Source organism: Echiichthys vipera (assembly GCF_963691815.1).
Source record: "Echiichthys vipera genome assembly, chromosome: 4".
NCBI lineage: Eukaryota > Metazoa > Chordata > Actinopteri > Perciformes > Trachinidae > Echiichthys > Echiichthys vipera.
Window position 1 is genome coordinate 1,709,708 of NC_139829.1, and position 13,285 is coordinate 1,722,992.

At 40.3% G+C, this 13,285-nt stretch overlaps 1 protein-coding gene across 1 annotated transcript; it reads left to right on the top strand.

Annotated features, from left to right (window-relative positions):
* The first annotated feature begins 466 nt into the window (after window positions 1-466).
* Window positions 467-12,440, top strand: gtf2h2 (general transcription factor IIH, polypeptide 2). Its single transcript, XM_083912574.1, has 15 exons — window positions 467-519; window positions 1,886-1,978; window positions 2,062-2,139; window positions 4,322-4,358; window positions 4,766-4,852; window positions 4,932-4,982; window positions 6,668-6,722; window positions 7,048-7,153; window positions 7,238-7,328; window positions 7,528-7,723; window positions 9,227-9,290; window positions 9,405-9,508; window positions 9,620-9,722; window positions 9,809-9,848; window positions 11,515-12,440. Exons 2-15 carry the CDS (start codon window positions 1,923-1,925, stop codon window positions 11,623-11,625), a joined length of 1,179 nt encoding a protein of 392 aa, XP_083768700.1. The 5' UTR covers window positions 467-519; window positions 1,886-1,922; the 3' UTR covers window positions 11,626-12,440.
* Window positions 12,441-13,285: the final 845 nt, after the last annotated feature.

Genomic DNA, 13,285 nt, shown 5'->3' on the forward strand with positions numbered 1-13,285 from the left:
AGAGTAAATATTACAAATGTTTAAACAATCTAATTTATCAGTCAACTCACAATTTTTTGTTATGAAATAAACTCATTACTACTATGGATATTTCACACAAAGATTCCTGTTCCTGAATTTTGATACAGTCAGAGCAAATAGTTATCATAATGATGTTAACTTTAAAGCAATAATACCTTTCTATTACAGTTACATTTACAAGGCCCTATAAATATGTTTAAAAGTGTACGAAAGAAGTCATAATAATAATAATAATGATAATAATAATACATTTTAGGATTACATAGTGGGAATGCTCTGAAGCATTCACAATCACAATACTTGCAAGAAGAGAAGAGCCCCATCGCGTGCTGTGCTACACCCTCCGGTACGGTAGGGGGTGGTGTGCATCTGAAGTCGGTGTATCCATCCGCTGACAAACACTGCTTTGTTTTGAACGCGTTTGTTTCCGGAAGTAAACTCTGTTGCAGGTGGGTCCAATCTATGGTGGGTACTCCACAGGAGCTGCCGAGTCTTACGGTACAACCATGCTGTAGAAATGTTTGTTTTGAACTAATTACGCTAGCATACATACGATAACTTGGTTCATGTTAGCAGCCTTAATTAGCTTTAGTTAAACAACCTCCAATGATGCGCCTTGCTAAATAGCCCACTGAATTCAAAGTGTCCGTTAATGTCAAATTCCGTTAGCTCAGCAAATGACTGTGTTATAGTCAGAAAGCGGGTCTATTGTTTCTAACACTATTGTAGAATATAACGTCCTCTGTTTGGACCAGGATGATGCCAAAGAGTGGTGCTGGGCAGTGACTCTGGACACGTTCTTTGAAGTCACTCAGGAAAGATGTGATGTTTGTACCGGTGTTGTGCCATATTCAGCACTCCTGCCGTGAAATGCACCCCCTCGCATTATAGGTGATATTCTGGATCAGAAGGCTGTTGTTTCCACCTATAGGAGTAGCTTATATACAGGTAACCCACAACGGTCAGAACATTGTTTTCTTAGTCTTTAAACTATTTTAAAGAGTTTAAAATCACAAACTTGGATAATAGCGAACACAAAACAACACCTTTTTGTATTTTCTGTGGAAATACACAGCAACCATAACTACAAAATGAATTAAATGGATCTTTTGAGCAAGTTGAATGTTTTTGACTTAGCGTTTCCTAAATATAATCCCAGCTTTTCTTGCAATTCATAGGTTCAAAAGTGTGTTCCTCTATATAAGCTACTCCTATAGGTCGAAACAACAGCCTTCTGATCCAGAATATCACCTATAATGCTAGGGGGTGCATTTCACAGCAGGGGTGCTGAATACGGCACAACACCGGTTTTGTTTAGTTAGAATCCAGGCTGAGAGGAGGCTGTTGAGTTTTGTACTCGCCCATGTTGGATTAAAGCATGTTTTAGGTTTCTCCCTGCTCTAACACACCTGAGTCTAACGGTTATTAAAGCCCTGACAGGCTTCAGCTGCTTGATAAAACCAGAGCATTAGACTCAGGTGTGTTGGAGCAGAGAGAAAGGACAGTGTCACTCCAGGAGCAGGGCTCCCCACCCCTGGAGTAAAGGGTAATATGCTAGTCTGTTAGCTATTGTTTATGATAACAATAGATCTAACATCTCCAGTAACGCCAGATTCCAGTGAGTGTACTTGCCAATTAATAATTTATTTCTTTTTTAGTCTTCACTGCCTTCTTTGTAGGAAACCAGCCTTTTGGGGATCATTAGATTCTTCTGATCTATGATCTTCGACATGCTTTAGATGAAATGTTTTTTAAATCAGAGTTCTGTGTACTGACAGCTAATTCCCGTGCCATTAATGGAGTTTGACCCCCTGCGCAGTAGACTTGTGTAATAATGTGAAGCTGCATTTTCCCTGTTTCCTAGCTGTTAGCAGGAGTTGCATTTCTGGCTGGCATACATAATGGATGAAGAACCAGAGAGAGCCAAGCGCTGGGAAGGGGGTTATGAAAGGACATGGTAAGACTGTTAGACTGTGGAGAGTTTTCAACTTGTGATATGTGTTGTCGTTGCATCAATGTGGATTTTTTTTCCTCCTGCAGGGAGGTGCTGAAGGAGGATGAATCTGGCTCACTTAAAGCCACAGTGGAAGAGATCCTGTTCCAGTCCAAGAGGAAAAGGTACAACATACTAGTCGTTGTTATTCTTAAGACTACTGCACTTTTTTCTCAAGCACATTTTAATAGACTTTTTAGCAAATGAGTGAGATGCACACAAAGACCAAGTAGCATGAACAACAATTTAACACATCCATACAATCTCAAACGCCCCCACCCCATTTAGCACCATCTACAAACTGGGATTTGTCAATGACGAAAAAATGTTGGAAAGATGAAAATTTGAAAATCTTTTTTTAAAAAGCATCCTTGACTTCTGTTATTTTGGGTAAATGTTAATTTTATTTCATTTGAAATAGGATTTTTATCTTTTTTTATTATCATTATTATTATTATTTCTTTATTTAAAAGATTGGCCCAAATGGACCTAAAAATATCAAATGAATGATACATATTAAATATTTCATCCACCACATTGTATGTGAGTGTACTCATACCGGTCGTTGGAACTTGGAGCACAAAGGTTTCCAGTGACATCATCGACCTTGTGAATGGTTAAATACCTAGGCTTCAGTGGGCTGTTCTAAAAATACAAATGCAAGTGGTAGCAAAAAAATAATACGAACAAGAATAACAATACAAGAGAACAATGATCTTTATTTATATTGACATTTTCTAAGCAACAGCGTGCTTTACAAGAGAAACATAAAAATGCCAGTTGTAACCTATGGAATACATGAGAACCAGGGGCGTAGTCCTGCCGGAATGCACCGGAGCAGCGCTCCTGCACTTTGAGAAGAAAAGTATAATGTGGTTGACATTCAGGCACAGCAAATACTTTGTCATCATTTTGATGTTTGATATAAAGACTGAATGACAGCGGCACTATTCACAGCGGCAGCAGTGCAAATGTGCGATACAAATGGTTTGAACATTCACAGCAGCTCAGGGGGAGTCCTGTCCTGTTTCTGCTGCTGAGTGCAGTTACGGAGGTTCACTACAGAGACTCCGTCCAGGAGACAAAATAAAAGCGTCTCCTCCTGTCATTTCTGCACAGTCAGGAAGCTGAAGCAGGAGAAGCTCAAACTGAGCTGCTGTAAGATATTTATTTCAGTTTCCTTTTAGTGAAATACTCTGAATGAATTTAAGTGTCCCTCTGGTAAACAGTTAACTGTTGTGTATTGTGTGTGTCTAGAGCTTTTATTGTGAAAGGTCAGAATGGAAAAAGTGAAGCTATCTGCGTTGCCTTTGTCGATGTTTAAAGTCAAATAGTTTTCCCTCTGATCCATAGATGAATGAGGTCCAGCAGCAGACCCTTGTGGTTTTATAATCCTAATAAGTAAACTAACAACCTGATTGGTTCATGTTTTTATTCGCATTGCGAAAGCCCCGAAAAAGTATTCATGAAAAAAACAACAGTTATAAATATATATTTAAGTGCATTAATCACAGGAAAAAGACTCCCCGGTTGTGCACATGTGGTGCAAACAAAGGATGACTGGGCATGGGGCTGGTGTAGCTGCTAGAAAGCAGTGGGCTCCATCGATCTCTGAGGTCCCCCCCAGGAAACCTCGCACAGCAGACCAGAGAAGAACTCTTTAGGGTGCCCACCTTTGACAGATTCCGCCCGCCCCGGCATGCACAAGATTTGCCGCCTCCTCCTACCTTCCAGGTCGACGACTTTAGTCATTAGCTTGGAGTTGATTTCACAGAGGCTGGAGCAGACATTTTCAAGTTCACGAACATGCTGGCTCAGGTCATCCGAAGCAAGCTTAAGAGAAGCAAGGTGTTGGTCGTGATCCTCCACTGTGGTCAAATTTGGTTTCAAGCAAGCTAAAAGAAGTCTTGAAGTCAGCTGCTCGTGACTCAAGGTGTTGGTCCAGTAGCACGGAGATTGTCTCGATTGTTATGCTGGCCGCAAGTCATTTTCCCCAGATTTGCCAATTTTTTAAGCCATTTTTAGATGTGGGTAAATGGGGGAAAGTGATCCTTGTAACACTTCGGTTGTTGAATTAAGAAGTAGAGGAGTTAACAAAAATGAAAAGTAGGCACAAGCAATTTGTTGCTTCTACACCATGTGGCTGCCACCGGAGGTGCCTCTATTGCACTTTTGAATTGTGTTGTCTTTTCATGGTCTTCCTTCTAGGATCTATATATGTACTGCTATATTGTTGAGAATTTCCCCTTGTTGCTGTATATGTATTGTTATACCAAATGTGTACATACTGCTTTGTTAACCTCATAGGGTGATAGAGAGCCATGGACAAGTGAGGCTTGGAATGGTGAGTGAATCAGTCTTCCCTCTCTCGTGCAGAACCTTGTGCTTCACTTACACTTTTGTCAACTTTGTGTTTCACATAATTGTTTCAATATATCTGAGATCATTTTATCATCATCAGACAAAAATATGGAAATATAGAGCGTTTGTAACTCCCGTTTTACAAAATAACTGTTAATATAACGTACAAGTCAGCTTATTATGTCTCTTCTTGTGAATATGGCAAGAACAATCAAATTTCAGGGTGAGGTTGCTGATTGGAATGACAATCAAATAACACACCTTCAGCTGTTCAGTATGAAACTGGTCTGTTTGAAGCACAGTGCACAGAAGAGATTTTGGTATTGAAAATATGTTTAGAATATGTCAATACCAAAACTTCAAAATGTTAAAAGATGTCCTGTGCTCTAGATGCGTCACCTCCATGTTGTGATTGACTGTTCAAGAAGCATGGAAGACCAGGACTTGAGACCAAACCGCCTCACTTCTACTCTAAAGGTAACTTCACACTGTTCAACAGCAGCTATGTGGTATGATTAGCTGTAAAGCACCATCTCCTTTCTCCTTTCCTTTGCAGCTGATGGAAACATTTGTTGATGAATTCTTTGACCAAAACCCCATCAGTCAGGTATGTTTATACAATCATGCGTTACATTCATGTTTTACATTGAACATTTAAAGTAAAGTTGAGTTAATTGGGGAAAAAAGAAGAAAAAAAGGTTTTCTTATATAAAGATGCAAGTAGTGCACCATCATGCTGTAAATACAGGTTCAGGAATTGAAAGGTTCCTGACCCTGTTTAGTAGGCAATGTGAACCCATAAATGGAAGTACCTCAAAGTTTTATGTTAGAAATGTACAGTATAGATCCCCAGGGTTCAGAAACAGCTGGATGCTAACTTGCATATGCCATAACTTTAAGCCTTGATATAATTTAAACTGGTGAGTTTTATTAAATCTATAAATCATTTAGTTTTATTATGAACTGAAATTATCTATAGAGACTAAAACTGTTGTTATTTATACTAGACTGTTATTCATTTTGTTAAATTGGGCATTTTAAAATGGGAATCAATGGGGACTGACTCGCTTTGTGGGCAAGTCTCAATGGCCACTCCATGAACCACAGTTTTTTGTTGCTGTTTGGTTCTATCTGTGAAACATATTTGCCCCCCCGGGGACAAATAAAGTTTTTTGAATTGAATTGAATAGATTTTCTCTTTCTCAAGGATATTATTTAGCCATAGTCCTATTATTCTTGTTTGGTACGGTACTTGTCTTTGTTACCTCCAATATCTAATTGGGAGTTACCTCAGAGTGTGATTGTTCTGTAAATTAAAATGCATATTCTCTGCATCGTTTGGATAATTGTGTTCATAAATATCCTACAACCTTTAACTGAGATGCAGTTATCTGTTCCATCAATTTATTCAGCGTCCTCTAGAACAAAAATGCATCAAAATGGAAATGGCCAGTTTTGGTTTCAATGGCCATTTTGAATTTCAAAAAAGTCAGAAATTAATTCAGCATCTTCGGTCATCCCCAGAACTACGCCAATATTGTCAAAATCACCTAAGCAGTAGCTGAATTATTGTGCGCCGTTGTGACGACCGCCACTTGCTCATCTCACAGAACAGATACATTATTAACTATATCAACCCACACCCTCGTCTTCTCTCGCTGTATATGTGTTTTGAACATATTAACTGTATCTACTAGGGGTTTGATGAAACCCTCAGCTCACGAGACGAGACACTATATTGAGTTAACAAAAACAAGACGCTATATTAACACTATTTTTAAATATCAGTATTTTCTCTACAGGTGGGGTTGATTTTAGCAGAGAGCTGTGGTGGTGCTGCATGTGTCTTAACATAGTGCTCATACAGTCACTGCTCCACATAGTGTGCTTTGAAGCGTTGTGACAGCCATCACTCACTCATCTCATAAACACATTTACGGCTGTATGTGTGTTTTAAACATATTAACAGTATCTTCATTGACTGATCAGCTCAGTCTGTGTGTGTCTGTCTGTCACTGCAGGCTTCACTCACTGCGCTGGGCAGAGAAATAAAGTCGATGAATTGGTTAAACACTGTTGATTTCATCCCATGAAGCCAACATAAAAACGATAAAAGATAAAAAGACATGATATAGACCTGTTCTGTAGGAGAGGTATCCTTAAATGACTTCTGTTGAGTACTGGCGCTGTATAGACAATTAACTTGACCTTCAAGGTGGTGTGGGTGGTGCAAATGGGGGGCATGTATAATGGTAGACATGTGACACACTGACATGAGTTATGTGTCCTCAGCTGGGCATTATCACTACAAAGAATAAGAGGGCTGAGAAGCTGACCGACCTGTCAGGTGAGGATCACATAATAGCCTCCATCCCTGTTTAGTGTAATACTTAAGAGTTTCTTCTTAAGCTTCCTGTAAAGAATAGATTTGTTTTTTAAACAAGGGCATGTTTTCAGTGTTAGGATTTCTCATTTAAAGCAGTACTAAGTTATTTCACAACAGAAAAAAATGTCACATTCCTGCTAGTGATGCCACGGATAAACCATGTGTCATCATCTTTTTAAACAGCAAAGAACATTATTCTGTCTAAAGCATGTACACTGTTCATTGTGCAGTGAGTGTGCAGTGCACCTTTAATGTACTGCGATGTGCTGTTTTAATTCACCACCAGGCAATCCAAAGAAGCACTCTGCTGCTCTGAAGAAAGCAGTGGACACCGTGTGTGTAGGAGAGCCGTCCTTATACAACTCTCTCAACCTGGCAATACAGACCCTCAAGTAGGTTTGGCAGTGTTTATGTTCTAGATGGGTTTCTATGATGTCACTGAATGTCACTCAGCTGGTGTCTGTTTTTGTATGCAGGCACATGCCTGGACATACAAGCCGGGAGATCCTGATAATCCTCAGTAGTCTTACTACATGTGACCCAGCCAACATTTGGGAGCTTATTAAGGTGACGTAACACCTTTTAACCTAGGGATGCATAGTCTTAGTTGATTTGCATTGCAGCTGCTAAGCTAAGTGGATATCTGGCATTTAATTTATTGCATTATGGCATTTTTTTAATATAAATGTAAAACTTCCTTGCCCCCCTCTCATGCTCCAAGAAGAATTAAAAACATGTAATTTATAACCATGTCTTCTCCTGTCAGACCCTGAAGTCTCTGAAGGTACGGGTGTCTGTAATCGGCCTGTCAGCAGAGGTCAGGGTGTGTACTGTATTGACCAGGGAGACGGGCGGCTCGTACCGTGTTATCCTGGACGAAAGTCACTTCAAAGAGCTACTGATGCTGCATGTCAAACCTCCTCCAGCCAGCTCCTCATCTGAATGCTCTTTAATACGCATGGGTCAGTATCCAGATGCTGTTTCCATCTTTCACCATCTTTGTTAATCAGCTCCTCTCCTGTTTCTAAATTAACATACACCAAGTGTTTTTACAAGTAAATGTAAAAGCACTAATGAACTGGCTTTAAGGTTAGCCACACAAACTGGCATTCTGCATCCATAAATAAACAACACTGAAGCCTTTTTAAAACAGGTATTTAGTGCTAAATGGGAGAATAAGCCTTGTAACTGCATGTAAGGGCAGTTGGCCAGCAACAGTGTGTCCTCAGACAATCAAAAAAAATGTATTTCCATTCTCTTGGAAATTATTATTTTTGATACAGAATCAGCTTGAAGTTGGGCTGTGCACACAGTGCCACCAAACTGCAGGACCTGATGCTGGTTGCTGTAGAGGATAGGTCAGTAACTGAGGGCCTGTCCACACGGAGACACGTTTTCCTGTAACCGCACAACTTTAGTATTATTTTCGCTGACCATCCACAGCAGCCGGCGTTATGGGAGCCTGAAAACGGGATCTTTTGAAACCGGGTCCGGGAGTGGGAAGATTTGAAAACGCCGAAAACGTTTCATGTGGACTCAGATATTTCTTGAGTCGAGGCTGTGTGGAAAAAAAAGGTCATTTTTAAATCGTGTGGACGTACCCTGAGATGGCACTGAAAGAAGTAAATGAGTGGGTGGGAAGTAGTGGGGGATTGGGTTGAGGATTGGGGAGGGTGGAGGAAGAGCTGATTGTGTATTGTGTCAATTTTATTGATTTAATTTACTTTATTTTTCAATTTACTGGTTGTGAAGGAGTTAAAAATTGTATTCATGGGGTTGAAGAGTTTGATGATGTTGGAGAAAGAAACGATCCAAGCTACGTACGTACGTGCGTGCGTGTGCGTGCGTGCGTGCGTGCGTGCGTGCGTGCGTGCGTGCGTGCGTGCGTGCGTGTGTGTGTGATAGAGGACGGACTGTAGAGTTGAATGTGTTTCAAAGTCAACACACAGTAAACGTGACAAGATGGAGGCTCTGAAAGAATTGGCTCACCTGCAGTTACATCTTACTAAGTACAAGTTTAATCTGACTAATTATTGCAAAGATATGCTGTATTTGCATAACCCTGCTACCTAGTGGCATCAAATTTTGTAGCAAGCCTCAGTGGACCATGCAAAACTACATTTCAGGCATTGCTATACCACTGAAAATGGTCCCAAACTAATTCTATTGTGTCCTATGTGAATGATGTTTTTTGAAACGTTTTAAACTGTGTCAAGCTGTTTAACTGAATTGGCTAGAATTTGAAAAATTATTGTGGAAAAGATTAAGGTTTAAGGCAAAGCATTTTGACCACTAAGAACAGTCCCTCCCCATTTTCCCACTAGACAAGGAAGGAACCTATAAAATGTATTTTTTGTGTCCATACAGTACATTCATTCTTGCCCTTCATCATCAAAATGTTGAGATTACTTATGACTATAAAAGCATCTACTGAATATTTGTCTCACACCAACTTGTTTGTTCAGGGTTTCCTCAGCACACCATTGCCACTCTGAGTGACCATGATGCCAAGCCTTCATTCAGCATGTCGTAAGTCAAAACCTGTGACCATTTTAAACCTTGTGGCCGGGACTGTGAGCAGCCACTGTATACTTAAGTACATTTTTTTGCAATGGGCTTGGACTCCTGGTGTGTGTCTCACAGTCACCTGGACAGCAGCAGTGGTGCCGGCCTGTCTCTGGGAGGATACTTCTGTCCACAGTGCCACGCCAAGTACACAGAGCTTCCCGTGGAGTGTAAAGTCTGTGGTATGTGTGATGGAAGAATTCGGAATGTGTGTATTTGTCTTTTTCTTTGTGTGGGTCAAAAAAGTACTGCAGTTCCTTATGCTGCTTTAAAAGTACCATGTGTTTTACAAGGTTTGACCCTGGTGTCAGCGCCCCATCTTGCCAGATCCTTCCACCACCTCTTCCCCCTCCAAGCTTTTTTAGAGACTTCTGTGGAGGAACTCCAAGAAGACAGGTGGCTCTGAAGCACTCACACACTCAAACACTCAAACATATATACTGTGCCGCTGTGTATGTAAACCTGTTGTGATTTGGTTTCAGGTTCTGTCGAGCTTGTCAAGGGGAACTTAAAGACAAAAGTGTGAGTAGACAAGAGTATGTCTGAATCTGTAGAGGCCTTCGCCCATGGTAGAACATACATTTTCCAGTAACACTAGATTACAGCCCGCAACCTACACTGTAATTACTTCGTTGTCTAATGGTGTACCGGTACAGTACGTACCAATGCCAATAGGCATGTTTCCATTACGGTAAAATGTGGCCGCTCGGAAAGTTTCAGGCCACGCCCTCTCAAATGGCCGTTCACTCGCTGTGTTTCCATTACAAAAAAAGGCCCATGAGGGATTTAGGAGACTCCGGAAGTGACGTATCACTCTGATTGCGTTTGGGTCACCGTTGAGAGACAGAGAGAGAGAGAATGAGAACGCAGCAAAGGACTACAGCTCACAATCCAACCCGGCCGCTGCAGCACAACAAGCCCATGCAAAGATGCGTGTGCACAGATCATTTTCTGTTCTGCGTTCTACTAACCAGACTCTCGCCAGATCGTCCCGCCTTGCTTTCCTCATCCATCTTTGATCGCTCCGTAGCAACGTGATTTCAGGAGGCTCGGCCTTATCAAAAACCCTTGCATATGATTGGATAAACCAGTTGTCCGTCATCTTTATTGACGTGATACTTCAACCACTCACATGGAAACCAATCAGTGACGCTGATGTGAGCGATGCAGAGAAAATCTAAACAGAACAGCCGACATGGTTCCCACCAACAAAAGCCTTCAGAGCCATTCTCTGGTGTTCTTTTGAAAAAGAAAGATTCTCTAGATTGGACGACACGGATGAAACGACAGCATCTATGTGGACGCCTGCTTCCTCGATGTGAGCCGCCATTCTTGTCTGAATCACAACAGTTGCTTCTCCGCTACGTCACATCTATAAAACCCTGCCCGGCGGTCCTGATTGGCTCGACCACCTGAAATCACTTTCCTATGGAGGGAATCCAGTAAAGACGGAGGCAAGGCGGAACGAAAGTCATCTGCCGAGAGTCAGGTTAGCGTTCTTCTACACCACTGAATGAAAGTGTCTACTCTACTTTGCTGTGTTTTTGTGGCGTCTGTACGACCACACGTCACATCCCGCTGAGAGCTACATCCAATCAGCAACCGGGCTTCTCTCAGGGGAGAAAAGAGGCCCTGTTCTCCCACAGAGTAAACAAACGGCCGAGAAACTTACATGCAAATTGGGGGCGTTTCAGTGAGGGAAACCCGCCTCATCTGGGTTTTCGACCCTAATGCAAAAGCACCTAATGTGAAGTTATGAAATAAAGGGGCAATAATTTGGGATCCTAATTATATAGTTGTTTTTTAACTACTGGGTTCCCATTCTATTTTTACAGGGTATATATCCTACTGAGCAATAATCTGGATGTTTGGGAAAAACTCAGAAAGAAAAGGCAAACATGTAGCTGCCATCAAATTTTGAATGAGGATATAATTTTGAAAAAACAATGACATTTCTCAGCTATAACATTTGATATGTTGTCTTTGTGCTATTTTCAATTAACTATGGGGTTCAGTATTTTGCAAATAGTTACTTTCTAAGTATTGTTGGTACGTGCTTTACTGGTATACCTGGTATAAAGATCACACTGTAAATTTAACAGAAATTGCAATTGCATGCAGAGATCCTCAAGTTTAAAACACATGTACGAGCTTGCATTAATTTATTTCTCTCTCCCTGTTTCTCTAGATATTCTCCTGTCCATCATGTTGCAGTGTGTTCTGTGTGGAGTGTGATCTCTTCATCCATGACTTACTACACTGCTGCCCCTGCTGTATTCACAGTCAAAGAGCCCCCTGAAGCCGAGAGGCTAACCGTCAGAGACTGAAATGCTGCTGAATCCAAATGTCTGGACTTCACCACAATCGCAGACTTTGTGGATGCATTCCGCATCATGGTACAGAAATATGTAGCCGTATAGTCTAAAGAAGAAATCAAAATGCATTTTATTATTGCGCCATACCCTTTAAAAGCTGTGAAGTGTAATTCCAAAGCTATATGATACATGTGATACATATGATACGTTGTTGCTCGATTGTTCCCACAATCAAACAGACTTAGCCGTAATTTGCCCTCGCAGACTTTATGTGATTACAGTGAACACTTCACAGTACATACGACTGAAGTCTGTGCGCTCTCCAAGTCCCCAAGTCAGGAGGATGGACATTTTCGATTCAGCCAAACTCAGTGGCTGTGTGCACTTATTGGCTCTTCATATTCATATTCATGGGTATGGACTCAAAATGGTCATATTTCAAAGTTTTTGGAAGATCAGCACAAAATATTGGACAATTCTAGTTCATCCATAATGTTTGAAAGTGGAAGCAGCTTCCTGGTAAAGATTGTGCTGAGTTGGGTCAAAGCTACTGCCTACTCTGAAAACTCAATCTGAGCTGCTGCACTTTTCCCCTGCTGTTAAATCACAAATCACTTTACATGTCAAAAATGTTTTTTGTTCATACAGTTTTGTACTACAGTTCTGTTTGTGACATAGTTACAATTAAACAGTTGTATAGTTTCAAAGCAGGACTTTATCCAATTACCCAGATTTTCCACTTTCAAATCCCAACTATTGCATTTGCTGAGCTAAATTTAGCATTAGGGGTATAGCTGTAGCTACAATTGAGGACACTGGGATAGTGTCTAGTATTTTTTTTCTGTGAATTTGGGTTAAAACTCTCCCATGTTTAAAAAGTTTACATTTTACAGTTGAAAAACATACATTGTGGATATTTTATATGCAGATTTTTTTTACTTTTAGACCAAAAAAAATAAATAAAGAAGAAAGAAAATAAAAACTCTGAATGTCATTCCTGGCATTGTGAAGACAGCTTGAAACTGCAGCGTGCTGTCGGTACACGATCCATACCAGCTGCACTATCAGTTCAAAGGCCCACTCGTGCAGAATTGAATTTACTTTACAACACGACATGATCTGTTCTACGCATGTGCGCTCCTACCAGAGATGGGAAGAAAGCAAGATGGCTCATTACTTAGCTTCTTTAATCATCTGGTCTGGAAAAAAACAATGTTGGATTCAAAATATTATCATTTTTATATATATATATATATATATATATATATATATATATATATATATATATATATATTATAAAAGGGCCGTCGATCAATTAAAATATTTCATTGTGATTAATTGCATGATTGTCCATAGTTAACACACAATCGCAAATCAATCTTTTTTTTTTACTCTGTTCTAAATGTACCATAAGGGGATATGTTTTAACATTTTAATACTCAACATGGGAGTGGACAAATATGCTGCTTCATGCAAATGTATGTTTATTATTATTGCAACAATAACAAATACTGTCCAGAATAACCTCAAAGGTACTGCACACTCCAAAAAGCTGTTGAAAGGGCATATTTATCTGTACAGAAGCCCTAAAGGGTCATACATTACATACATTTTATTTCCTCCATTTTCCTGTGATAACAATCA

Excerpts from the sequence above, each read along its gene's own strand:
- gtf2h2 (XM_083912574.1), top strand. The coding sequence starts at position 1,923 with ATGGATGAAGAACCAGAGAGAGCCAAGCGCTGGGAAGGGGGTTATGAA. Across the intron at positions 6,723-7,047 it reads GAAGCTGACCGACCTGTCAG|GCAATCCAAAGAAGCACTCT; the intron begins GTGAGGATCACA and ends ATTCACCACCAG. Across the intron at positions 7,724-9,226 it reads ATGCTCTTTAATACGCATGG|GGTTTCCTCAGCACACCATT; the intron begins GTCAGTATCCAG and ends TTGTTTGTTCAG.